This window comes from Petaurus breviceps, unplaced genomic scaffold (genome assembly GCF_028583685.1).
Source record: "Petaurus breviceps papuanus isolate PSGF00001 unplaced genomic scaffold, PetGlider_PUasm1.0 185, whole genome shotgun sequence".
Taxonomy (NCBI): domain Eukaryota; kingdom Metazoa; phylum Chordata; class Mammalia; order Diprotodontia; family Petauridae; genus Petaurus; species Petaurus breviceps.
Window position 1 is genome coordinate 41393488 of NW_027185797.1, and position 26076 is coordinate 41419563.

The 26076-nt window shown below is 54.7% G+C and overlaps 2 protein-coding genes across 2 annotated transcripts in view; both read left to right on the top strand.

Moving 5' to 3' along the window:
• The window catches only part of HIF3A (hypoxia inducible factor 3 subunit alpha), a 24241-nt gene extending 19990 nt beyond the window's left edge, over positions 1–4251 (top strand). The window contains exons 14-15 of the mRNA XM_069088238.1: positions 4028–4069; positions 4178–4251. Of these exons, the coding sequence (XP_068944339.1) occupies positions 4028–4069; positions 4178–4251 (116 nt within the window). The remainder of the gene's footprint in view (positions 1–4027; positions 4070–4177) is intronic.
• A 480-nt stretch (positions 4252–4731) lies between these two features.
• On the top strand, positions 4732–24638 carry PPP5C (protein phosphatase 5 catalytic subunit). Its single transcript, XM_069089084.1, has 13 exons — positions 4732–4933; positions 9213–9454; positions 13869–14016; positions 20930–21051; positions 21296–21361; positions 21781–21879; positions 22167–22272; positions 22776–22918; positions 23010–23097; positions 23404–23444; positions 23548–23726; positions 23834–23915; positions 24062–24638. Exons 1-13 carry the CDS (start codon positions 4813–4815, stop codon positions 24122–24124), a joined length of 1500 nt encoding a protein of 499 aa, XP_068945185.1. The 5' UTR covers positions 4732–4812; the 3' UTR covers positions 24125–24638.
• Positions 24639–26076: the final 1438 nt, after the last annotated feature.

Sequence of the window (26076 nt, forward strand, 5' to 3'; positions counted from 1 at the left end):
GGTTTTCTTTATAAATAGGGGTTTTCAGGGTGGGGGGTGGGAGAGGGCTAAGGACCTTTTCTACAGCATGCTTTATTTTTAACTCTGGGGTACACATAACCACCTTATCCATGAGAAAAATCTCTCCTTTTTGTGATAAATGGTCTCTTTTTAAAATTGTTATAATCTAAAGGTATGGGGAGGGGGTGGGGGAGAATTGATGGAACACAAAACCCTGAACCCTTCCCCTAGGTTTCACCAGGGTGAGGGGGCTTTAAAGTAGACCTCCCCATTGTACACGAATGCCTTCCCTCTTCAGACCTTTCACTCCTCAATTGCCTGTCGTTCCAGACCTTACCCCATCCAGACAACCAGGCATGGTGGGCAGACCTGGCCTTATCAGGTTTGGCCCGGTCTCCCTTGCCTTTCCTCTGCCTCAGTTTCCCTTTCCATGAAGTGAGGCGGTTGGACTTAGCAGTCGATAAGGACCCTTCTAGTGCTGTCCTTTTGGGGTCTGTGAGTGGACACCCGTCTCTCCAGACCTCATTTCACATATATCAGAGGTGGTGGGGGTGGGAGTGTCCAATCCTCAAATCTTAAAATTCAGAGTTGGATTTTAGAGATCATCATTTTACAGAGGCGTAGAAAGGGGAAGGGATTTGCCACACAGTGAGTAACAGAAGCACAAAAAGGCAGAGCTCGGAGGGGACCCTTAGGGATCACCCATCCAACTCTCAACTAATGTCAGTGGAAACTGAGGCCCGGAGAGGGAAAGATCACAGAGAACTAAGCTGAGGGTCTTCCCATGGCCTCTGAACCATCCTGGGTCCAGACTCCCTGCCTCCATCTCTCTCCCCTTCAGCCCCCATGAGGCACTCAGGCCAAGCCCAGACTCCAGGCCGCCCAGTCACACGCACAGCTCCAGGCTCAGGTCTCTGGCAGGGATGAGCTTTAGGAGGGGGGGTCTCAGAACACCCCTTCCTCCATCCCGCCTCCATGACCCCTGCTTCTCATCCCCTCTCCCCTCTTCCCTGTTTGCACGATGGTGCTCCCTTTCAGGTCTGGAGCTGGGGACACAGAACCCCCCCACACATGTAAACCACCTGGTAACTTCCCACCATCCCCTCCCTGGGGGCTGTCCTCCCCCAGGCTGTCTAAGCAGACAGTGCTGTGGGGTCAGCTTTTCCCAGGAGGTCAGAGGCCTCAGTGGAGGGGGCTGTGGTGGTGGGAGGGGAGAACTGGGGGGGAAGGGTTATGTCTGTAACTACCACTCCCACCCCCAATAAAGCCTCAGCCTGAAAGGCACCGGAACTCCCCTGGCGGACTTGTATTCATTGACTTTGTGTGCGTTTGTGCGTCAGGGACAAGCCGGCATGACCCCATTTTACAGATGAGGGAACACAGGCGGCCCCATCTGTGCAGTCAGAGCCGTGTGTCTGTAGGCTGTCTGGCTGACTTGTTTCCTTGTGTTATACAGAACTTAATCCTGTCTCCTTGTATCTCTGTGTTGGGCTGTTTCCTCCATCGTGTGTAACACAGATCTAGTCTGTCTTTATTTTCAGAGAGGTAAACTGAGGCCCAGAGAAGGTAAGGGTTTTGCCCAAGGCAGGATTTGAATTTGGAATCCGATGTTTATAAGAATTCTACAATTCCTACAAGTGTCAGGTTTGCAAAGGGCTTTACAGATAATAGGTGTCTTATCTGTACCCTTATCTCTGCTGGGATCCTTTGTCCCTGGTGCCTGGCACACAGTAGTTTATAGCTAGATAAACAGACAGATAGACAGACAGACAGATAAATAGATGGATAGATGTGGGTGGAAGGATGGATAGACAGATAAGATAGTCAGATAACTGGGTAGTACAGCGGGTCTGGAGTCAGGAAGACCTGAGGTCAAGTCCTACCTCAAGACACTTATTAGCTGTGTGACTCTGGGTAGCTCACTTAACCTCTTTGCCTCGGTTTTCCTCATCTGTAAGATGGAGGAATAATAGCATTGACCCACTGCAGGGTTGTGAGGATTACATTAGAGAATATCTGTAAAGTACTTTGCAAGCTTTAAAGTGCTGTCTAAACGTATCTGAGTGGATGGATGAGTTGGGGCCTGTTTTGGGGTGAGGTCACTGGCTCCTTTGCATCCTGTGGGAGAGAGTGGTAACATGGAAGAGGAGATGGAAGGACCTGTGGTCTGGCTCGGTGACTTACAGACTAGGTTTTCAGCAGGCCTTCACTCTGGCTCTCATTGATTGACCAACAGCAGGGCCCGGCCCAAGCCCCACTTAGTGGGCTTTCTTTGGGGATGGCTCAGAGTGAAGGTAAATAAGAGCTATTTCTATTTTGGCCAGAAACTCTGAGCATCTTCCCCTCCCAGATTGATTTTTTTTTTTGACTAGGTCAAAGGACCCATTTTTTCCCTCATCCTTACCTAGCCTAAATCACTGAATGGGTATTGCCTCAGACAAGATGAGACCTAGAAAAACCTTAATTCAAAAAGGCCAAGGTCCCTCACTACATCTGGGGTCATCTCTGGGCATCCTGATCTATGTCTTGCCACTGACCTCAGATGCCAAGCAAGGGCTGATTCACCCAAACTCCCCAACCCTTATGTGGGCCCAACCCCCTTCCCCCAGCCCCCAGGCAACCCTGTCTGTCACGGTTGGGAGCAGAATCCTGGCTGGGTGACTCTACTGCCCTGACCTTGGGGACATCTTCCCCCTCTCTGGAGCCCTGCCCTCGAGGCTTAAGAGTGAGGGGCAGACCCCACATCATCCCCAAGACCCTCTTCCTGCTCTCTTTCATGGTTCAATGACCAAATTCCAGGTCACTTATGTGACTCTGTGTGTGTGTGTGTTCACTCCCTATTTAGCCGGGTTGATGGGGGTGGGGGCCAGGCTGCCATTGCTCCAAACCAGCCTCCTGTCTCATGAAGCTTCCTACCTAGAAGGCACCTCTCCCTCTTCCCCTCCCCCAAGGCCAAGCCCAGGAGCCCCAGGCAGGACTCTAGACTCCAGGGAGAAGCAAGTCAGCTAGGTACACACTTTACCCACTGGGGATGAGAGCTGGGTTGTTGCTGCCCCCTGGGTTGGGGTGACTGGGGCTGTGGGGGAGGCCAAGCAGAGCCTGCCCTGCCCTTTCCAGGCAGGCTGGAGAGATGAGACACACACCCCCATCTCCCTCCCTCCACTCTAACCCGGGGTTAGAGTTTGTGAGGAAAACACAGGGTGGGCCAGAGCTCTGCTGGTGGGAGGAGGCAGACCTTAGCCAGCCCCAGAAAGACAGGGAGGGTTTGGTATTGATAGGAGAGGGCACTCCTGGTGGGGATCCCAACCTGGGCAAAGGGGTGGAAGTGGGACTCAGTCTCTGTTTTTCACAAGGAGACTTCCTCTTGTGCAACAATGATAGCTGACGTTTACACAGGGCCTTCTACGTGCCAAGCACTCTACAATCATTGTCTCAATGTGTTCCTCACAAGAACCCCTCCAGGTAATGCTGTTATCATCCCCATTTTACAGATGAGAAAAAAAGGCTGAGACCCAGGGTCACACAGTATCTAAGGCAGGAATCAAATGAGTTTCTCTCTGATTCATGAGGATAAGCAGCCCAAGTCAAGTGCTGCATGTATTCAGCATTCCACGCCCGTAGTCCTCCACCTCGTCAGCCCTTTCTTCTTTGAGGGCAATCTTGGTCATAATTACCCAGGCTTGGTTTCTTATTTTGCAGTCATTTTCCCCATTTCCATTGTCCTAGGCCCTTTAGCTGACTTCCCTCTGCATCTGTTCATAGAAGTCTTCCTAGGCTTCTCTGTTCCTGTGGCTTCCGTTCCTGGACATTCCCCAGAGGAGGGGCATTCTGCTGTTTCCAAGTCTTGGCTTTTAAGTGTTGCTTCCTCTTTGGGATCAGACGCAACCTTATGAAGTGCCTACTATGTGTAAGGAGCTGAGCGCTGGGGATTCAAAGAGAAGGAACAGGCAGTCTTAGAACCAGAGCTGGGGGGGGAGGGGACGCTTTTCTGCTCGTGTGATCCCCAGTTCTTTTCTGGTTGCCCCAGTTCACAGCTGCACCAACAATGCACCTCCCTCTTCACTGGAAGGTATCCCAAGTAAACAAGGAGCTAAGACAGAACGGGAGGGGGCGTGTGCGGGGAGGGGGGGGGCACTGGAGATCTGAGCCCCCTGCAGGGCGGGGAATGCACTGGCAGAGTCTGCATTTCGTCCTGGAGGCAATGGGCGCAGGTGCACCGATGGCCCCGAGATCTGCGGGGAGCCGCCCTGAGCTCCAGCCAGGCCTGAGAAGGTGCAGCCCTGGCCCTCGAGGCGCGCATGACCTCTGGGGTAAAGGACAGACCTAAGGAGCGGAGCCACTCCTCCAGGAAGCCCTCCCGGATTTCCAGTCCTGCTTCGCCCTAGGCTCTGAGCTGTATCTCCTGACCCGCCTCAGTTCTTTGCGTCAGGTCAATGGTCTCAGGAAAAGGGGGCGGGGAGGAGGGGGGGTGGGCATTCCATCTAGGGACGTTCTTGCCGGCTCTAGACGTTCTAGAAGCCTCATAGTCTCTCGATGGTCAGCGGGACGCCTGGAGCCGCTCTAGCACCTGGGTCCTCCCGACTCTCTATGGTTCTCAGCCGAGGCCCCGCCCCCTTCCCGGGGATGGGGGGGGATGTGCGGCCTCCGGGGCCAGTTGTGCGCATGCGCACGCGAGGTCGGGGTGTGAGGCCGGCGCACTGAGCGAAGGGCAGGGAAGGAAGAGGGAGAAGAGGGGCGGGCGGGCGTTTTACGACAGTTGCCGGCGACCGTTGCCTGGGTTGTGGCGGTGGAGGGCTAGGCGCGCTTTGCGGCATGGCGATGGCGGAGGGCGAGCGGCCTGGCTGTGCGCCTTCCCCCCGGGACGACCCGCCGGCTGACGGCACCCTGAAGCGGGCCGAGGAGCTCAAGACGCAGGCTAACGAGTACTTTAAAGGTGCCTCCCGGGGCTAGCGGGAGGGCGGCGGCGCCGGACGGGCGGGCGGTGCCATGGCAACGGGCGGGCGGGGGGAGGAGGGAGGCTGGAGGGCGCTGCCAGATAGGGAGCCATGGGAAGATTATAGAGGAGGGGGCTGCCACATAGGGAGCCCTGGGAAAATGCTGCCACATGGGGAGACCGCAGGAGATCTTGGCCAGATAGGGAGCCGTGGGGGAATGGGGAGAAGGTTGCCACATAATGAGCCATATGAAGACATGAGGAGATTGCTGCCAGATAGTGAGCTATGGGGGATTGTGGAGCATTGCCACATAGTGAGCCTTATGGACACCTAGACTATTGCCAGATAATGAGCCATGAACGAATGTGAAGGGTTGCCACATAGTGAGCCATATGAAGACTGCTGCCAGAAAGCGAGCCATGGGGAAATGTGGAGGTTGCCACATAGTGAGCCATATGAAGACTGTTGCCAGGAAGTGAGCCATGGGGAAATGTGGAGGTTGCCACATAGTGAGCCACATGAAGACTGTTGCCAGGAAGTGAGCCATGGGGAAATGTGAAGGTTGCCACAAAGTGAGCCATACGAAGACATGAGGACTGCTGCCTGATAGTGAGCTATGGGGAACTGTGGAGACATTTGCCATATAGGGAGACATGAGGAGACTGCTGCCAGATAGGGAGCCATGGGGCAGTGTGAAGGTTGCCCCGTATATAAAGAGCCATATGGAGACACAAAGAGCCCTTTGCCAGATAATGAGCAGTGGGGACATGTGAAAAAGGTTGCCACCTAGGGAGCCATAGGGAAATATGAGGAGACCCCTGCCAGATAGGGAGATGTGAGGAAGAGTGTGGCCAGGTAGGCCACCAGGAAGGACCAGGAAATCCTGTTCAGCAAGGGATTACAGGGAGGTGATGTGCTGCCAAAAAGTGGAGGACAAATGGCCATGGGAGTGGGCAGGGAGACAGAGGTGAATCCGTGTGGGAGAAAATGAACAGGTGAGCCCCAAGCCTGGGTGCTGCCACAGGCCCGGGGGAGACCCCTAAAGCCCAGCCCGAGCCCTGGACTAGAAGGGACTTCAGAAGGTCCAGCCTTCTCATTTCTGCAGATGAGGAAAATGAGGCCCAAAGGTCAGACAGGCATTAAGAAGCCGAGTCAGGATCTGAACTCAGGGCTTCAGACTCCAAATCCAGCTTTTTTCTAGTGCACCAAGCTGGGCTCTTCAGGTTGTGGCAACAGTGGGGAAGTTGCCGGCTTTCTTTGGGTCTCCTCTGTGGAATGGGGGAGCTGAGTGTGCAGGTGTTTTTGCTGCTGGAGGATACCTGTAGCTTTGGGGGGCCAGGGCAGGGGTTGCCCCCCAGCCTTGAGGTGGCATATGAATGGCCTGCCATATAATGAGCCATGGGAAGGGAATGCACCGCCAGCCCCCTCCTTGTCAGAGATGGACAGCCGTGGTCTGTGAAGGTCATGCAGCACCCCATTGGAACCACCCCGAGGGAGCCGGGGAGGAGGGGGATCCCCAGAAGGGACCTGGAGGAAGGAAGAGTATTGGGGGCCCCAGGAGGAAAGGAGACTGAGAGTGGGGCCAGGGGAAGGCCCAGTGGTGATGCAGGAGAAGGACAAGACCAGAGGGTTAGGGAGAGACCCTCTTGTTGAAGCCCCCCTTTCATAGGTGGGGAAACTGAGACCCAGGGAGAAGGGACTTGCCCAAGGCCTCCCAGCAAATCTGGGTAGAGCCAGGGTCAAAACCCAGACTTCTTGACTTTCTCTTAGATAACAATGCATCTGGGGGGGGAGGGGGGATACCCTTCTCTTACCATCAAACCCCAACAGGAAATAGCTGAGTCTGAGAGGGAGGGGGCGGCAGCAGGAAATGGAGACACGTGGGAAGGAGGCGCTGCCCCCAGCCTTTTGCAGGACCAGATTTGGGGGTGCCCCTCTGGCTATACCCCGCTTGGGTATTCTGAGAATCCTGGCACATCACTGGTAGGCAGGACATAATCGACCTTGAGGTTAATCCCCTCCTTTTATAGAGGGTGGAGCTGAATTGCCCCGAGGAGGGGAAAGAAGTAGCCTGAGGTCATGTCTTTAGAAGCTGACCTTTGCCCCCCAGCTCTCCCCATTCTCTCTGACAGTCCCTCCTTTCTGGTATTACTCTCTCCCTTCACAGCATCCAGGAAGTGTCCTCTCCCTTTGAATCCTTGGCCCCTCGGCCTTCCTTCCTCTTGCCCCACAAACCCCAGCCTGGAGGCCCTGTGTTCACCCCGGCCGCCCTCTTTCTGCACTACATGCCTTCCGTATCCCACCTGTAGAAAGCCCTTCTTCTTAGGTGTCAGCTCTTCTGGGAAACCCTCCCTGATATCACTCAGCCAGACCCTTGCCTCCGCCCCTTGGATTCCCGAGGACATTGTCTAGAGGCTTTCTTTTGGGGGTCTGCAGACTCTCCTAGAGAGAGGGCGGGTCCATTTATGTCGGTGTCTGAAACCCTGAGCCCTGGGTCATTCGTTTCAGCAAGCACCTGCCCATTTTCCAGAGACCCTTGTGCTCAGGGCAGGCCGGGGTCCAGGTGGCTCGTCTGCCTGCCCCAGCGCGGGGATAAGCCACAAGCACGGGTCACTCAGTTCCTGCCCTGTCCTCCAGGAAGGAAGGAAGGCTGGCCAGCTAGCCTCTTGGCCCACATGACACGTGGAGGGATTCGGCAAAGGAAGAGGAAAGGGGAACACTGTAGACACGGGGGCCACTGCATGGCTGAGGTCAGGGACACTGCCGGCCAGATTGAGGACTCTGATTGCCAGGGAGAGGAAATCTGCCTTTGCTTGGCAGACAGGAGGCATAGGCTGTGCCCACATCTGGTGGCATCCAGGACCCAGGGGACCAGAAGGATTCAGGAGGGAGGGATGCCAGAGAGGCCTGGAGGGCTGCCCATGTCCGAGGGAGAGGGCAGAAAGCAGGCAAGAAGCTGGAATTAGTCTGACACAGTAATTATTGCAATGTAGTGGTTTAAGGCTGGCCAAAAAGTTGGCATTCATTGCCTTGTTTGAGCCCCACAATTATATATATTATTATCTCCATTTTAATAGGAGGAAACTGAGGCTTTGAGGCTAATGCCTTATTCTGATGGGATCCCAGCTGAGGGCTGGCAGTGCTCTAGCCGCAGGATGTCAGAGTTAGGAAGGACCTCCCAGCTGCCCTCCAGAGGAAGCCTCTGGGTGCCCTGCAGGGAAGGGTCGTCCACTCCCCTGAGGCAACCATCCCCCTCCTTGGTGACTCCACCCCTTGCTTCAAGGAGGCCCCCACTCTTTCCAGGACTTGAAGGAAAGTCCCTTGCAGCCCCCTTAGTCTTCCTTTCCTCCTGGCACCATTGAGGCTGACCTTTTCTGAACCTTTGTCTGGCTCACCACAGTGGGAAGGGGTGCACCCCAGTGAAGGCCTCTACCCTAGATGTTGTGTTCTGGTTCTGAAACCCCCAGCTCTGCCTTCCCTGAATCACACTTATGCATTCATTCGGAGAGACAGACACACAGACACATACACACACACTCACTCCTTTGCCGCTCCATCATAACTGGCCAAGACATAGGCTGTCAGCGGGCCCTGGCCCTGGGGAGTTGGAAGTGATGGCGGCTGACATCTTCCCCAGTGATTTAGGGTGCTGTCTCATGGGAGGCAGGGGGCCTCCCCACAACTTACCTATGAGATGCTGAGCCCCAGGACGATCAGATGTGGTGTCCAAGCTACATCTCATAAGGGGCAGTGCCATCCCCCGACTTGGTACCTCCTGACCCTCAGGCTGCCCCCCTAAGAGCACACGGCCCCAAGTGTCCCCTCTAACAAGGAAGGAGCTCCCTGCCTGGCTTGGGTGTGTGTATACATGTGTTTTCGACACATATTCAACGTTAAGTGCCTGCTGTGTGCAGAACACCACGGTCAGTGCTGAGAGAAAGTTAGGAGGCCAGTGGAGAACTAGGGGAGTTACATTTTCTGACACGTCCGTCCCAAGGGAGATCAGGAGAGGCCTCCAGGTTAGCAGGTGAAGAGGACCAGGAAGGAGGATATTCCAGGTGTAGGATCAGGGGCCTCAGGCCATCCTTTTACATATGCAGAGACTTAGGTGGGGGGGTGGGGGTGGCCAGAGAGGGGCTTCCTAGCACCTGCCGGTGCTGGCAGGACCTCCAAGGTTGTCCAGGTGGGGCACACCATGGTGACGTGGCCAGATGTCTGTCTGTCTGTCTGGCAGCATGAGAGAGCTTCTCACGCCTTCCCTTCCCCCGCCCTCTCTAGGCAAGGACTATGAAAACGCAGTCAAGTTCTACAGCCAGGCCATCGAGCTGAACCCCAACAACGCCATCTACTATGGCAACCGCAGCTTGGCCTACCTCCGGACAGAGTGCTATGGCTACGCCCTGGCCGACGCCACCCGGGCTGTGGAGTTGGACAAAAAGTACATCAAAGGCTACTACCGCAGGGCCGCCAGCAACATGGCACTGGGCAAGTTCAAGGCGGCTCTCCGGGACTATGAGACGGTGAGCCCCTCCTGCTCTGCTCCCCCACGTTCTGCAGGGCTCGGGGATCCCTGGCTGGGCTGAGGGTGGGCTGAGGGGCAGCACGTGCTTCCTGTCCTGGGCTGGAGATGAAGGCCGTGGCCGGACTGCAGAGGCCTTGAATGCCAGGCCCAGGAGAGTGGACGCCTTCCATTGGGATTGTGAGGTGATCGAGCCTCCTTTTGAGAGGGGCAGTAATCATGGAGGAGAGCTGGGGCTATCATCCCCCCACACCCAGGAAGGGGCCCTGAGCCAGGCTCCAGGAAGAGGATTCTCACCTCCAGCATAGGGAGAAGCTGGGGGTGTGGGGGGCAGGGGGCGTGGCTCCACAAATGGTATCCCAGCCTAAAAGTATGAATCAGTTTTAAAAAGACTGAGAGAAACTCCCATTTGATGGACCCCTAATAGGTCGTTAAGAGGAAGGTTGGGGGCTTGGGGACCGTCTGTGACCCATAAAGGACATATAGGTCAGGAAGGGGGAATTCTCCTCTCAAAGCCATGGCCAGAACCGGAGGCACACAAGTTCTGAGAACTCAGTTTTCTTGCAAAAAGGACTTCCATTGATGTCTTTCATTTTTACATCACAGTCATTTCTGGACATAGCCCCACACCCCAGAATGAGGTGAAAGTTGGAGGGGGCACCCACTGTTCTGCCCCCCCAGCACCTCCCCCACTCTCCCTTGCTCTCCAGCAAGAAACGGTGGTTCTTTCATTGCTCGGTTGGGCTTCTCACCTGGTGGTCCTGGAGACCATTGGTCTTCCCTGGGGACAGACGTCCCCATACGCCTTGGACCATAACTCGTTCATCTGCTCCCTGGTTACTGCTCCTGGGTCTTGGCCACCACAGAGGTGCCATTCTGAGTCCTTGACCGCCTTGGGGCCGGGGAGGGGATCCCTGGGCCCCGGGTGTAGATGAGGCTAGGGCCGTTTTCAGAATAATTCCGGGTTGTCGGCCAGCAGTGTGTGAGCGTTCCTGCCTTCCCCCAGCCCCGACAGGCACCGTCTGTTTCTGTGGGCTCAGCCAGGTGACTGGCGCCTCCTGGAGGGCACGTCGCAGTCCCGATGAGCCGGCGCTAGGGCCTGCCCTCACCGCTCGCTCACTGGTTTTCATCTTCTTGAGATTCTGGGCCTTGGTCCCACCACGTGAATCTGTTGCTGTTTGTTCGTCCGTTTGAGATGGTTTTGTCGCCATCCTCCGCCTGGCCCAGGGTCAGGAAGCCCGGGGCCTCCCTGCAGCTGCTGGTTCAGTAACAAGCAGTTTTGTGGTGTTTCTCCAAGGCTTGTGGGCACTTCCTTCCTTTGTCTCCTCTGGCTTCTGTTAGCCCTGTGTAGAGGTGCTCCCTTTTCTGTGAAATTATTTCTGTCTTGATATTTGATTGAAGCTGTTCATTATCTCAGTTTCTTTGCTGATTCTCTGAGGTTTTCTAAGTCAGTGACTCTTTTCCATCTGGGTAACAGGACAGTCCATTCCTCTACCAGGGTCCCCACCATGCTGTCCAAGGCCCGGAGGTACCTGGCAATGTGGGAGGGCTCCCCTGTGGGACACTGGGTGTTTGTTCTTGGATCCCCTGGTGCAGGAGGACCTGAACCACCCAGGCTGTCCTCGGGCTGGGGATGTCTCGGGGCAGGATGGGGGTAGTCCTCTCTGCCAGTGGCCCCTACTCTGAACCTTATCATTTCAAAGAGAGCTTGGGGCCCTGAGAGGGAAGGGACTTTCACAGCCCATATACATTAGGCCCAATTTGAGCCCAGGTCTCTCTGACCCTTGAGCCTGGCTCAGCGTATACCTCACATGTCCATACCACCTCTCAGTGCAGACATCACCATTTCCATCTTCCAGATGAGGGCCCCTTTTAACATCTACACCCTTTGGAGATCCTTCCCTAATAGCAGTTAGACTTTTATTGGTTCATCAAGAACCTGTGTCATGACAAAAGGTGGTAGTCAGGAATGTTGGCCAGGGTGCTCCATAAATCATGACAGCATCTACTGACATGGGGAAAATCAGAACAAACACGTACAAACCATGTTGTTCTTCAGGCCCCAGAAGGTATCTTGGCTTCTTTAAGGATCTGCACCTGGGCTTTTGGGCCCTCAGACCCCAGAGTGGGAACCTCTGTAGTTTCTAAGCCGGGCAGGATTTGAGCCTGGGATGCCGAGGGAGGAAAACCAGACTTGGGAGAGGGAATGAGGTATATTGGGGAGCTGGGGGGATGAGCCTTGAACCTGGACTGTCCTGGGTCCTGGTAGCTATGAGAAGTTGAGGAAGAGATGTTGTCTGCTTTGGAGACAGGACAGGAGACCTAGGCTGGGTGGTGAGGGAAGGCACTAGAATCAGACAGGTTGGCCCCTAAGCCCCATTGGGGAGGGCCCGTTTCTCTTGCCTCTGAATCCCCAGCTCCTCATACCCAGGGCCCTGCCCCTTGTAGGCACCCCATAAATGAACCCAGTCATGAGCCCTGACCTGGGACACAGGAGCTGCCCAAAGGAGGGCTTAGACCAGATCACTCACAGCTCTTCCTGCTATAGGAATCTTTTGTTCCCCCTGCCCAGCTATGTGTTGTAAAAATGGTGCTGCTGACCCTTGCCCAGGAGGTCCTTGAGGGGTTTCTGGAGGACTTGTGTGGGGGAACAAAGGAGGCTATCCTGTTTCCTTTTGTGGGCCCCTCCTTCCCATGCCTGCCCTCAACATGCACTATCAGGGGAGAAAGCCCCCTTTTCTGGAATGTGCTCCCCCGTCACAGGCGGTTGTGCCACCCTTGTGTTCGCCAGCAGTTGGCTGAACAGACCATTAGAGTTTCCTGGGAGCTCTCCAGAGTCCTTTTTGGACCCCTTTTCAGAGGAGGGAGAGAATGGGGCCTGTTTTTCTTCCCCAGCTCTGCTAGAGTAAAGTCAAAGGGTCCTCCCCTGGCGCCAGGCAAGTGAATCAGAGTTTCCAAGCTCCCTGCTATCTGGAGTTTGAGGAGAGTTTATTTCTGGCCTCCATTTCCCCTTCTTCTCCCTCCCTGAATCCTGATATCAAGCCATAGTTTGGGGAAGGAGCCCAGGGTCTCACCATTTACACCAGCCCCACCCTCCTGATCCAAGCTCCCTTCTCTTTGCTTTTGTTATGGACTGTTTTCTCTGTGGTCGTTTTAAGTCTGGCCTTGTCTGTGCCAGGGCTGGGAGCATGTCCTTGACCACTGAAATCTCCAGCATTTAGCAGGAGAGCTGCCTCCCTCCCTTGGCATGGCCAGGCCCAATCAGGTATCTGCCCCTGGGAGGCAACACATGCCAAGGCTGGTACTGACCCCCGGTGGGCTTTGCCCCCACCGGGGAGTTAGCAAGGCAGCTTCCCAAGGAGCAGTGCCAACGCAGGGACCTCTGCCCCAGGGGGGACCATCTGGGCCTTCCTGGCTGCCCCTTCCAGCTCCAGCTCCCAGCAAGTCCCAGGAATCCTGGGACCTGGTGTCTAGACCCAACTACTGCTGACTTGCTCTTTGGCCTGCCCACTTCCTTCTGCTCTTTGGGCCTCTGTTTCCCCATCTGGATAATGAGGGGATAGACTGCACGCTGTGGAAGGCCCTTCCGGCACCTTCGAGGGTAGAGGAAGGTCCTTCTCCGCTCTCCTCATCCCTCATCTCCAGTCTGGTCCTCCCTAGGTCCTTCCTGCTCCCTCTTCCCTTCAGAAGCCCCCTGGAGTTCCCCCAGCCAGTCGGTCCCCTCCCCATTTGTCCTTGCTTAAGCCTCAGGTTTGTTCGCTACCTGCTAATGCTCAGAAGTTGTCCCTTGGCAGGGGATCCCCCACCCTGCACAGGAGCTGGTCCTTCCCTGATTTCTCTCCCTCCTTGCCGTGAGGGCAAATGGCAAACAGGGTTAGGCAGGGCCGGCGCAAGGGCGGGGAAATCAGAAGGCACAGTTAGGAGGCCAGGAGTCCTTTCAGTACTTGGCTCCTGCTTGCAGCTCAGGCTGGAGTGGAAAGTATATTCTGGCTTTGGAGCCCAAAGACCTGGGTTTGATTTCTTTTTTCCTTTCTTTTTTGGAGGGGGGAAGGCAGGGCAGTTGGGTTTAAGTGACTTGCCCCAGGTCACACGGATAGTAAGTGTTAAGTGTCTGGGGCCGGATTTGAACTCAGGTCCTCCTGACTCCAGGGCCAGTGTTCTATTCACTGCACCATCTAGCTTCCCCTGGGTTTGAATTCTGAGCAGGTTAGAGAAAAGTGCACAGAGATACGACAAGCCCTCCCGGAGACTTGGGGGCCGTCCCAGCGTGCAAGCCCCTTCCCTCCACCATAGCTCCATAAGATTAACCTCTGAAGTTCTTTCACTGGAGGTCAGAGGTCTGGGGCTCCTGCCTCTTGGGCACAGCTCCCCTCTGTCTGGCCACCGACTCGAACCTCCTCCATCTCCCTGTCCAGGTGGTGAAAGTCAAGCCCAATGACAAGGACGCCAAGATGAAGTACCAGGAATGCAACAAGATTGTGAGGCAGAAGGCGTTCGAGCGAGCTATCGCTGGGGATGAGCACAAGCGTTCCGTTGTGGACTCCTTAGACATCGAGAGCATGAGTGAGTCACGGGCTGCCCCCTACGAGGCGAGGTGGGCGGGGGAGGGTGATGGGGGCTCCGGCTGAGCACCCAGGCACGTCCCGGCGCCCTGCCCACCACCCTGCTTCACTCAGGCCTGTGAGCCTCTCAGCTGGGCCCAGGGACCAGGAGCATCTGATTGGCATCTGAGGCTCCTCGTAAACTCTTTCCATTGCCTCAGCAGTGGTCCTGAAACTGCTGGAGCTAGTCCATTCTTCCTCTGAACTGGGAATGGGAGCCATTGCTGAAGGCAGACATCAGGCCTCTCTCTGTCTCCTTTTCATGTCCTCCTCTTCTCCTAAGCCAGGCTCTTTGCTGGTGCTCAGATCTGCTCCTATGGGCTTAATCTGGCTGGCCTGACTCCTTTCCCAAGTACTGAGTCCCCCTGGACTTATCCCTGAGGGGGCACCTTGGCATGGGCCTGCCTGTGTCGCCAGCCTGAGTCTGCTGACCTGGCAGCCCTAAGACAGAGAGAACAGCTAGCAGAACTCAGGGCAGAGGGTGCCAGGCTCTTGCACTTAAAGCCCCTCTTCCTGCTCTCCATCAGGCACCCACAGCCATTGCCAGTACAGAGAGACATTCACTGGGACTCTGCCCCTGCACACTGAGCGGCCTCTCTCCAGTCCTGATGGCTGAAGATGCTCTTACTGTGTGTTACGAGGCCTCAGAGGTTGTTCGACCCCTGCCTCTGTTTTCACTTTGCTGGTGGTTTTCTCCTTCCTTGGTCGGAATGTCTTAATTAGGCAGGCTTTGGAAGCCTCCATGGGATCCTCTTACTGGAGGAGAAGCAGGAACTCTTAGCATTTCTTTCGCTTTTGGAGCATTGGTGATCCTAGGGCCGATGGCCACCTGTCCATGGGGGACCCTATATGGAAGCAGAGAACGCTGGGAATGAAAAGCGAGGGGCCAGCAGGATGTTGGGGAGGGGGAAGGGCAGGGCTGTCTGGTTGCCCAGGACTAGGGGAAGGGGGCTGGGGCTCCCTCTGTCAGCTCATTCCTCAGTGCTCCCCTGCCTCCATGGGCTCCCTCTGTTCTCTTTGCTTCTCACACTAGCAGCAGAGCACCTGGCTTTGGGCCATTCTTACCTCTCAGGGTCTCCCCATCTATAAATCTAACCATGCTTTGGCTGCAGGGGCGTGCTCGGGAAAACTCAGCATGAGCCGCTGTTCTCTTGCTTCCTACTGTATTGGTCTGTTCTTCCCTCCATCTCCTACCAGCACCTTCACTCCTGCTAATCTCCCTCTCACCCAATTTCTCCTCTTTTTTCCCTCTCATCTCCTTCTCCTCTCCCTCCTTCCCATTCCTTCTGCCTTCTCTCCCTCTTTCTCCCCTCTCCTCCCTCTCATCTCCTTCTCCTCTCCCTCCTTCCCATTCCTTTGCCTTCTCTCCCTCTTTCTCCCCTCTCCTCCCTCTCATCACTTTCTCCTCTCCCTCCTTCCCATTCCTTCTACCCTGTTTCTCCCCTCGTCTCCCTCTTTCTCTGTTTTCCTACCTCTCTCTCTTCTTTCCCTGCCCTCTCTCATCGTTTTCCCATCTTTCCTATCTCCAGGCTGCTTAGGAAGCAGGTCAGAAGAAAGAAGAACGCTGCTGAAGTTTGTTTGATTTTGCCTCGCTTAGTAGTTGGGCCCTGACTGGATTCATATTCTTCTTCCCTCCATACTTGGTCATCTCTTCAATGTGAATACTTCCTCTGTTTTTTCACATCTTGCTTCTCAGAGTGTAGCATTAGAACAATATTCTCTTCCTCTCCCCCCCAAAAAAAAAAAGATCAACCCACTGTTCCCTCCAGCTCTGTCCTCAGGCACCCTGTGGGAAGTCGGGGCTGGGCCCACTGATGAATCTCAGCATGGGCAGAGATGACAGCACCCAGGACCCCCAGCCCAGCCTGTCCCTGAGCACAAAGTCTCCTTGTGACATCCCTGGCAAGCTTTCATCTGATCCTTATTCCTTATTGTGTGAAGTCTTCTGATGATGTGAAACCCACCTCCTCCTGCGGCGGGAAGGAGACAGCTCACGGAGAACCCTGTTCTTCTCTTCTGAAGGCGCTTCTCATTCTGGCCTCTTGGGACCAAGCAGAAAGGTCTGGTCCTGAAGCAGGTCCATCACCCTGCCTGCCATCCCTGTCCAGGCCCTGCCTTCTCCCCTGCTGCCTGAATTAGGCTCTCCTTTGTTGTTCTCCGACCCTGTCACATTCTTCTTTCTTTCCCACAAAGCTCCCTGGTGTGTCACAGGAACGCCAACAGTGACCCAGAGTCATGGCCAAAGGCCCTGCCAGGCCCAAAGGCCTCCAATTCAGGCTCTGGCCAAAGACCAGCCCTCTTCAGCCTGGAGCTGAGCTGGGGCATCACCGAGCTAGTTACAGGATGATGAGCCTGGTGAATGGAGGTCCTCCGTGTCATGACCTGTGACTCATAGATCCTTGCCAGTGCAGGTAAAAAGGCTTCCTTACATTTCTGAGAGGAGTCAGGAGGGCACGCATTGCTATTTTTCCATCTTTCAAATAAAAGAACTGAATCTCAATGGTGAAAGGACTTAGCCAGTAATAAGTGGCTGAGAACCAGTTCCTTCCCAGGGGAAACTTGCAAATGTAAACATTCCTCATGTCGTGTGGGAGCTTCGCTCTGCTTCTTTTGCACTAGAACTGCCTCTCTGGTTGCAGGTGGTACTTGTTTATTTCATTGTTCAGGGATTTGGTGAAAAAGTAAAAATCCAAAGAGAGTAACAAATAAATATTATACAATTAAGGAAATTGAACCAAGGAAGCCAGTGAAAATGAATTCTGTGTTCTCTAGATGATACAGAACAGCAGCAAGAAACTCCAGAATGGTGTAAAATAGAAGCAAAAGTTGTAAGAAGATATTGGAAATGAAATTAGATCAGAAGTGAGAGCTAGGAAGAATTTCAAAACATAAATAACCTGAGTAAGAAAGATTGAATGCCTGGAAGAAATTCTGTCCAAGGCAGCAGAGGTTCTGAGAGAGAGAACAAAATTTGATTCTAAAACTGTTAAGTAGAAGATAATTTGGCAGAAGAGAAGCAAAAGGCAATAGTTACATTAAAAGAACACATGAATTCCCTAAGAGCCAAAGTGACTGACTGGAAAGAGGACATTTAAAGCGATTCCACAATTTCATGGGTGAGAAGGACCTCCCAAGCTATCCGATCCAACCCCTGGTCTTCTAGATGAAGGAACAGGTTGGGGAATTGAAATGCCAAGTTCCCACAAGTGGTGTCAGGGCAGAATTTGAACAGAATTCTTCTGGCTGCTGGGGCAGTTAATAGACCATTTATGCTGATAGGGGTTTGGGGGACTGTAGAGTCAGATTCCCTTAATTTACCAATGGAAAAAGAGAAGTAGAGAAAAGGTTTTGCCCAGGGTCACATCAAGCTGAGATTGAGCCAGAGCTGAAACTCTGAGTCTGGCATCATACCCCACTTTCAGCTTTTGTCCTTCCAGTCTACAGAGCCTCAGCCATGTTAGCCGATCTGACAGACCCTCCCCTGAAAATCTCACAGGAAGGGACTAAAAAACCAGGAGTGAAAAGTCTAGACCTACCACTGGTATGCTTTGTTGCCTTGGGTTAGTTTCTTTCCCTCTCTGGGCCTCATTTTCCTCCTCTGTAAATTTAGGAGCCGGCCCGATGATCTCTTGGGGCTCTTGCAGCTCCAGCAGTCAGCACCTCCATCATCCCAGCTTCAGAAAGACCCCCCTGCCTTTCCCACAGCCAGACTCTTTTCTTTTTTCCCTGCCCCTAAGCACAGACCCTTCATTTAAGTACAGAGAGAATCAAATAAATCGGCCTGTGCCTTTCTCATAAACCTTCTAGATTTGAGTTACTTAGGAGTTCAGTGGTTCTCTGTCGTCTTGATTCCTTTTTTGTTCTTTTACCGGTGCTATAATCTTTTTCTTTATTATAAAAAAAGCCTATAAACATGAAAGAATTGTTTTCCCTGCTCAGTCTTCCTTTTTTTTTAAATAACTATATGTACATTTCTGTGTTCCTGTTGTTTGGGATGTTTGCAGGTCAAATAATTGCTTCCTTTTGTGGGTTTTTTGCTTTTGCAGGAATGTCTCAAATACCCCTTTGTTGAAAGCTCATCTTTCATTGATGATCAGGCTTAGGGGTATAGAATGTTATTTGGGGTTGCACCTTGAGCTCCTGTTTTGGAATATACTCTTCCCATTGCTCTCACTGATTTCTCATGAACATAAAATAATCTTGAGATAGTCACATTACCTTTCTTTCCTTCGTACTTCAGGAGCTCTCTCCTTGGCTGCTTGCGGAATTTGTTTTTGTTTTTGGAGTTGTGAAATTCAGTCAGGATAGATCCTGGAGTTTGAGACGTGTTTGGTCCTGCCTCCCTGTGGCCCTCTCTGCACTCTGTGGATCTGTGCTTTGCTGTCTGTATTCAGAAGTTTGGATGGTTTTCCTAGGCTCTCTGGATGTCCTCCCTAAAGTCCATCAGTTTCATGGAATGCATGTGTCCTTTGTAACTGCTGTGCTCTGCTTTTCTTCTGCCCAGTTTTCTTCTATTTCAGTATTTTTTGGTTCAAATTTTGTTCTCTCTTGGAGCTGCTGCTTGGAGAGATTTTTCTGTCAGTTTTCAGTTTTTCTTATTCAGTTATTGATGTTTTAAATTCATCCTGCCTTTGATTTCTAATTGAATTTCACTCCTGACATGGTCTTCCATCTTTTGTTTCCATTTTGAATCATGCTGGGGTTTCTTGCTACTGTTCTGTGGTCTGGAGAATAGTTTTCTTTTTCATTGTTTCCCTTGGTCCAGTTTCCGTAATGGTGTAACACTCATTCATTCTCGCAGAGTTTTTAGTTACTTTTCCCTCTGTCTTTTCGTCTTCTCTGGCAGCTTATCTGCTCTTGAACTAGGTTTTTATTTGGGCTTTCTTGTTAACTCTTTGCTCTCTCCGCCTCTCCAGTGTATTCCCAGTCTTGGTTCTTGTTTCCCCCTTCATTCCTTGGCTTCTTCCCCTTCCACTCCTATACTGACTCTTAAAAGCTGGGTTTCTGGGCTTGGGAAGGGAATGGATGGAGCATGTGGATTGCTGCCTGGGTTCCTGCCCTTCATGAGCTCCAAGGGCAGAGGTCTGGCCTCAGCTGGCCTTGTGCCTCGTGGCTTCATGACCCAGGGCAGGCTGTGGCTCCCACCCGCCGCCTCCTCCTTTCTCCCTGTAGGTGCCCCCGCCCTCACTGTGCCTGGCTTTGGTGTTTACTGGCTGAGGTTTTCCTGCCTTTTCATGTGGTGGCCTTGCTTATTCTACACCTGGGAAATCCCTCCTTTCACTGAGGTTTTTGGGGTGTTGATGGTTGCAGGGGAACAAGGAATTTGCCTTCCCATGACCCTTGTGCTTTCACCAGACTCACCACTAGGTAAATGCCAGGCTCTCATTTGGGGACTCCCACCACCATCTGCCCATCCATCCTTCTCTGTACTGAAGAGGTCATCAAGCCCCACCCACCGCTGACTTTGTGCGACCCTGCAGACCCTACCTCAGGAGCCTGCTGGGAAGTTTCCTCTTCCTTAACCTGAAATCGCCTTCCCGGCTGCTTGTCCCTGTTTTTCCTAAGTCTGCCACGTGGGCCCAGCAGAGCGAGGCTCGTCCCACTTCCGTGCCACCCTTCCAGGCCGCTGGGGGCCTTCTCGAGGCACGGCATACCTGGTTCCTTCACTGATCCTTGTCTGGCACGTCCCCAGCATGCACCTTCTCCTGACGCGTCTCTAGCTCCTGCAGCCTCATTGTCGGGCTGTCCTCATGGGTGTCCTTGTTGGTTCTGTCCCAAGACAACAGTTCTGCTCGGGGTCCAGAGAGAAAGAAGGTGCCCAAGCTGCAGTGGAGGCCCGCTGGGGCAGGGTGGAGAGGGGCCTGCCTCTCCCTGGGCCACTCTGCCATCTCGAATATCCTGTGTGTGAGGCCTCGGTCCTGGATCCATACAGGAATCCCTGCCCTTGTCACCCTCTGCTCTGGGACATCTGTGGGTACTCAGCTCTTTGTCCCAGAAGCTGGGGTCTGGACCTGGGATCCGTGGTCTACAGCATTGCAGCAGAATTGTTTTCTTTGCAGACCTACCTATTTTCTTATGTCTTTACATCTGGGATTCCAAGAAGGGTCCCTCGACTTCCCCAGCCCCCATATAGATGCTCCAGGAAAAGACCACCCCCTTTCTTTGCTCCCAAGCACCCCTGCACCTTCTGTGTGAGCTTGGCATGACTTCACCCCGGCCCCCGGCTTCCTTAGGAGAGGGAGGGAGGGAATGTGTGAATCTGCTCTCTTGACCTCCAGGGATCCTTGCTATCTCATTAGTGGTTTGGGGCCCTCCCCCCGACCCAGGGGATTGAAAGACTGCCCAGTCACCAGCATCACTATCTCTCGAAGGTCCTTTGGATGGATCCCCTCTGGACCCCCCATTATAGCAGCCCCTTCATCAGGCTCCAGGCTCTCTTCCTTCCCCCCCCAAAAAAAATTTTTTTAAAAAGCCTGGTTGATCTTTCAGCCATTATCCCGTTTCTGGCATGGGAACTTTCAGAGCCTGTAGGGACCTAGCCACTCTACTCGGCTTGGCATTCTGGGCCTCCAGTCTGACCCGACATCCTTCTTTAACTCTGTCCTCTGCCAGCTGCTTCATATGCCTCCTGCTTCCCTAGGCCAATTTCTCACCATATCCCAACACATTCCTTTACCAGGACTTTTCCCGTGGGCCAGAACCTTTCCCTCCGGTCCCAGCGACACTCCTGGGCTCACAGAGTCTTAACTGTCCTTTCCAGTCTAGCTCAAACCTACCCTCCTCCAGGAAGCTGCCCCTGCCTGGCCCAGCCCTTCCTCCTGGGGGGGTGGGGGGGAGGGTGCTGTAGCTGAGCCTTCTCCCTCCTCTGCCCCCAGCCATCGAGGATGAGTACAGTGGCCCCAAGCTGGAGAACGGCAAAGTGACCCTGACCTTCATGCGGGAGCTCATGCAGTGGTACCGAGATCAGAAGAAACTCCATAGGAAGTGCGCCTACCAGGTAACAGCCCTGCCCCTGAAGGCGGAGGAGGAGGGAGGAGGGGGCCCGCGGGACCAGCCCCAGCCTCCTGCCTCAGTGGAGGCTCAGAGGCAGCAGGTATCATGGGAAGGACTCATCTGTAAAATGGTAGGAGTTAGGTTCGCCTACATTCCGTGACATGTAAAGCCCCATCCAGACAATGGGGAGGGGGAGCCTTGGGGGTTCCCCCGTCCCTTTGTGCTCATAGCCCAATCCTCCCCGCCAGATTTTGGTGCAGGTGAAGGAGATCCTGTCCAAGTTAACCACGCTGGTGGAGACAACGCTCAAAGAGGTGCCTCTGTGTTTGGGGCTGGGAGCACCCCAGAGGGGCGGGGGCGAAGGGAAGGAGGAGACCGAACGAAGTCCGTAAGCCGGGGGGCAGCCGGGGCGGGGGGGGGGCCCAGGAGCCCGGCAGGCACTTACCCGGTTTGGGTTTTGTCTCCCCTCGGCTCTCTCCGTCTCTTTACCTCCCATTCTGGTTCCTCCTCTTACACCTCTTTCTCTGCCCATTTTGGGGCCATCTTGGTATCTCCTCTGTCCCAATGTCGCATTTGTCTCTGTCTCTTCCTTCTCTCTCTTTCTTGGTGCACATCTCCTCTCTTCTGTCTCTCTCTCCTTTCCCGTCTCTGTCTTTCTCTTGCTCCCCTCTGGGTCTCTCTGCCTCCATCTGTCTCTGTGTCTCTCCCTCTTCCCTGGCCTCTTTTCTTTCAGACAGAGAAGATTACAGTCTGTGGGGACACTCACGGCCAGTTCTACGACCTGCTTAACATATTTGAGCTCAATGGCCTGCCTTCTGAGACCAACCCCTACGTATCCTTTCTGGGCTGCCGGCCCCTTTCCCCTGGGCAGCCCAGGAGGCTTGCCCACACTTGCCACTCCCCCAGGCCTCCACACGTCCAGCCTCAGTCTGCTCCTGGCTCCTGGCCCTGGCCCTCCAGATGACCTCTCTGCTTCTCTCCAGCTTGGTGACTACGTTCCCACTCTGGCCTGTGTGTCTGCCAGCCCTGGGATCCACTCACGGGAGGGCCGGGGTGGGGGTGGGGCAGGCCGCTGGGCTTTTGCCCCTTCCTCATTTTCCTGAGCCTCCTCTGGCATAGATATTTAATGGAGACTTTGTGGACAGAGGCTCCTTCTCTGTAGAAGTGATCCTCACCCTCTTTGGCTTCAAGCTGCTTTATCCCGAACACTTTCACCTCCTCCGAGGTAAGCCAGAGACGAGGGCTTGGGTGCAGGCAGAGAGGAGGGTGTCTGTGGAGGGGTGCTCCCAGACCGTGCTGGGCAAGAGCTGCGCGTCCCCATGCCTCGCCTGGATTCTGGGCCACCGCCAACACTTGTAGAAGTGTTGTTCAGACCCTGCTGGGGTGGGAAGGCTCCCTGCGTTCTCCAGCGGGACCCTTGGGAGTGGGGCTAAAATCCAAGTTTCTTGTCTCGGTTTGCCCTCATTCCTCAAGGGATCTAAGGTGCGTCCCTTCCCTTCGGGGCCTCGGTTTCCCCATCTCTGTAACAAGGGGTCTAGGTAGTCTCTGAGACCCCCCTGGACTCGAGTATTCAATATTCTCCAGGCCTTTCTAGCTCTAAAATTCTCTGGTTCTCTGGTGATGCCCTAGTGGGGGTCCAGCTGAGTGCCAAAGCCCTGTTCCATGCCCAGCCTTAACAAGCAGGCCTGTGAGCCCAGGGTCTTCCCTCCATCCCTCAAAATCCCCCAGGGAACCACGAGACAGACAACATGAACCAAATCTACGGCTTTGAGGGGGAGGTGAAGGCCAAATACACAGCACAGATGTTTGAGCTATTCAGCGAGGTATTTGAGTGGCTACCCCTGGCCCAGTGTATCAACGGCAAGGTGCTGGTAAGCCTTTATGGGGCAGGGGCAAGGGGCCAGCCCTTGGGGAGTGGGGGAGGGAGGGGAGTGCCCTCACCAAGCCTCCTGCCTCCCCCAGATCATGCACGGGGGGCTCTTCAGTGAGGATGGGGTCACACTTGATGACATCCGGAAGATAGAGCGGAATCGGCAGCCCCCAGACTCCGGTGAGTTGTGTGGAAAATGCTGGGAGAGAAGCCTGTGTGGCCTGGGACAATTCCTTTCTCTTTGTAGAATAAGAGAGTTAGATAAGGGCCATGGGCCTAGCCAGACTCGGCAGCACGGAGGGGGGGGGGTGTCCGAGAGATGGGAGGGCCGGCCCCAGCCCAGCCATGGTACATGTGGGGGCGATGCCTCCTTCAGAAAGAAGGAAGCAAGGAGGCAATGGGCACAGCTGTGGTTGGTAGGGCCCATTCTTCAGGTCCTCAGCCCCACTAATTCTTTCTTCCTGTTCCTTCCCCTTCAAAAACCAGGCCCAATGTGTGATTTACTCTGGTCAGATCCACAGCCCCAGGTCAGTGAGTGCACGCCTTCAGCAGGGTCACTAGGGGCCGGGGAGCCTTGGCAGGTGGGGAGCGGGGGCCCCAGGGGCCTGTGCTGAGGCTTCTCTCCTCCAGAACGGGCGCTCAGTCAGCAAGCGGGGAGTGAGCTGCCAGTTTGGACCAGATGTCACCAAGGCCTTCCTAGAGGAGAACCGGCTGGACTACATTATCCGCAGCCACGAGGTGAAGCCTGAGGGCTACGAGGTGGCCCATGATGGCAAATGTGTCACTGTCTTCTCCGCCCCCAACTACTGGTGAGGAAGCTCGGGCCCTTCCGCTGCCATCCCGCCCCAGCACCTTCTCCATCTCCCCCGACCTCCCCTCCTGACTCGGCCCCTCTGTCCCATGTTCTGTCCTGCAGCGACCAGATGGGTAACAAAGCCTCTTACATCCACCTCCGCGGTTCAGACCTGCGGCCCCAGTTCCACCAGTTCACAGCAGTGGTGAGTCCCTGGTCCCTTGATCTTCCAGGCCAGGGAGGGCATGGGGGCAGGGCTCAGGAGCCATAGGGATAGAGGGCAGGGGGCAGGGAGGACCCAGCCAGGCTTAGCGCTGCCTTCTTCCCAATGCTGCATCTCCTCATTCACAGCCTCATCCCAACGTCAAGCCCATGGCCTATGCCAACACATTGCTGCAGCTGGGGATGATGTGAGGGGGGATGGCAGGGGCCTGGGCTGAGGCTCCCCAGGAGCCTGTGTTCCGACCCAGCCCCTGCTCCCAGCTGGGAGGCTGGCCTGGCCCAGAAGTTGGAGACCGGAGGAGTTCCACCTGCTTTTACTTTGTAAACTTTGTATTTATTCCCCCACTTTGGTTCAAGGGGTCTGCATCCCCAGGACGATGGGCATTCATGGGCTAGGGCTTCTAGGGGCTTGCTGCCCCAGGGCATTCTGGGAGGAGGAGGTGAGAACTGGGGGAGGGAGAAAGGGCAGGGCCAGGGGAGCTGCTCCAACCCCCTTCGTTTGCATGGTTCTGCCCCTTTTCCACCCCATCACTGAAGCAATAGGCCCGCGGAGGGGTTGGGGATCAGGGGTCCTCTGTGCTCAATCCACCAAGGGCCCCCAGGGAGGGGCTGAGAGCCAGGCCCACCCAGAGCCCTCCCCTCCCCACCCAAGCTATTTTACTGTCTGTAATTAAATATGTTAAAATAAAGTCATTATTGTAAGCCAGCCTGGCTGGGGATGAATCAGACCTCTCTTGCTCTCTTCCCCCATGTTTATGGAAGCCTTGGGATCCACAGTCGTACTCCTTAGAATTCAGGAGTCTTAGAACCGGAAGGGACAGTGGAGATGGTCAGATGGAGGAGCCAAGGCCCAGGCCACTCAGTGAGTTAGAGCCAGCCCCTCCAAGCCCTCCAGAGACCTCTCCCGTTAAGGCAGTAATTACAAGGGAGCCTAAGCAATGTCTGCTCCTAGCTGGAGGGGCCACCAGGCCAGAACGTAGCCCCGATGCAGCTCCCCATGTGTCCTGAGGGACCCTCCGCTCTCTGGACCTCAGCACCCCCAACTAGGGCTAACACCTAACAAGCAGGGACTCAAGCCTCTTCTCCAGCCCTAAATCCTGTGATCCCAGGGCTACTTCCCCTTTGGTTCTGCCTTTAATACCACTGCTGTCTCCACCTGCTCTGACTCTGGACTGGGGATGGTGGCCCCTGGCCCTCACTTTTCCACAGTCCTCTCCCCTGTGGCTTCTTCCCTCTTGTCCTTCCCTAGCCACAGGCTAGGTCAGATGAGCCAGACCAGAAGAATCACCGCCTAGACATCCATCCTCTCTCCCCCACCACTGCTTTTGCAGGAGGGGGGGGGGGGGGGCGGAGTGGGGAGTCCCCTGGCTGGGCTAGTCCATGCCTGGGATCCCAGGTGGGAGCAGAGGACCAAATGTAAGCCAGGAAAGGTTGCAGGGGGTGGGCAAACTCTGGGCTCCTGGTGCTCACTGAGCAGTGGGTTCACAGAAGGGCCAGCCAGTATGGCACCCTGGGGCTCCAGGCCTCAGCCTGGCACAATGCCTTTGATTTCCGTGCTGAGCAGGGTCCTGTTGTGCAGGGCTTAGCTGAGGATTTGCCTGAGGTTAAATGGTCATGGAGGAAGGGCTGGGGCTGGAACTGGGGCATCCCTTCCACACCAGGGCCCCTTCCATCCCTGGCACTGATTTGGTGAGGTGGCCTGACCTGGGTGCCATTGGCCCTGCCTCACAGGGTAGGTCCCCTCTCTCAGGGCCTTACTTAACCCTGGAGCTTTTCTCCAGCTGGTAGCAGAGCCCCTGAGCACTAACAGACACCCAGTTAGGACCCTGGGGCTGCAGCATGGTGGGCAGGGCCTTCTCTCTATCCTGTAAGAGCAGCAAGCAGAGGCTGGTTGACCAGTTGGCCCGTTGGTCGTGACCAGGCACAGATTACACTATAGATTTCTTGAGGTTTCTTCTGAGCTAGCTAAACTTGCCAATGGTTTTGGATTCCACAAGGAAGACTGTTGCAATGGTTTATTAGCCTTGGGGGAAAGTTAGAGGGACAGGGATGATTGGACCTTCCAGGTCAATGGAGTACTCTAATGGGCATCCAGGGGAGGGCCCAGGGTGGGGGTCTGTGTCTAATGGAGCCCACTTCAGGTA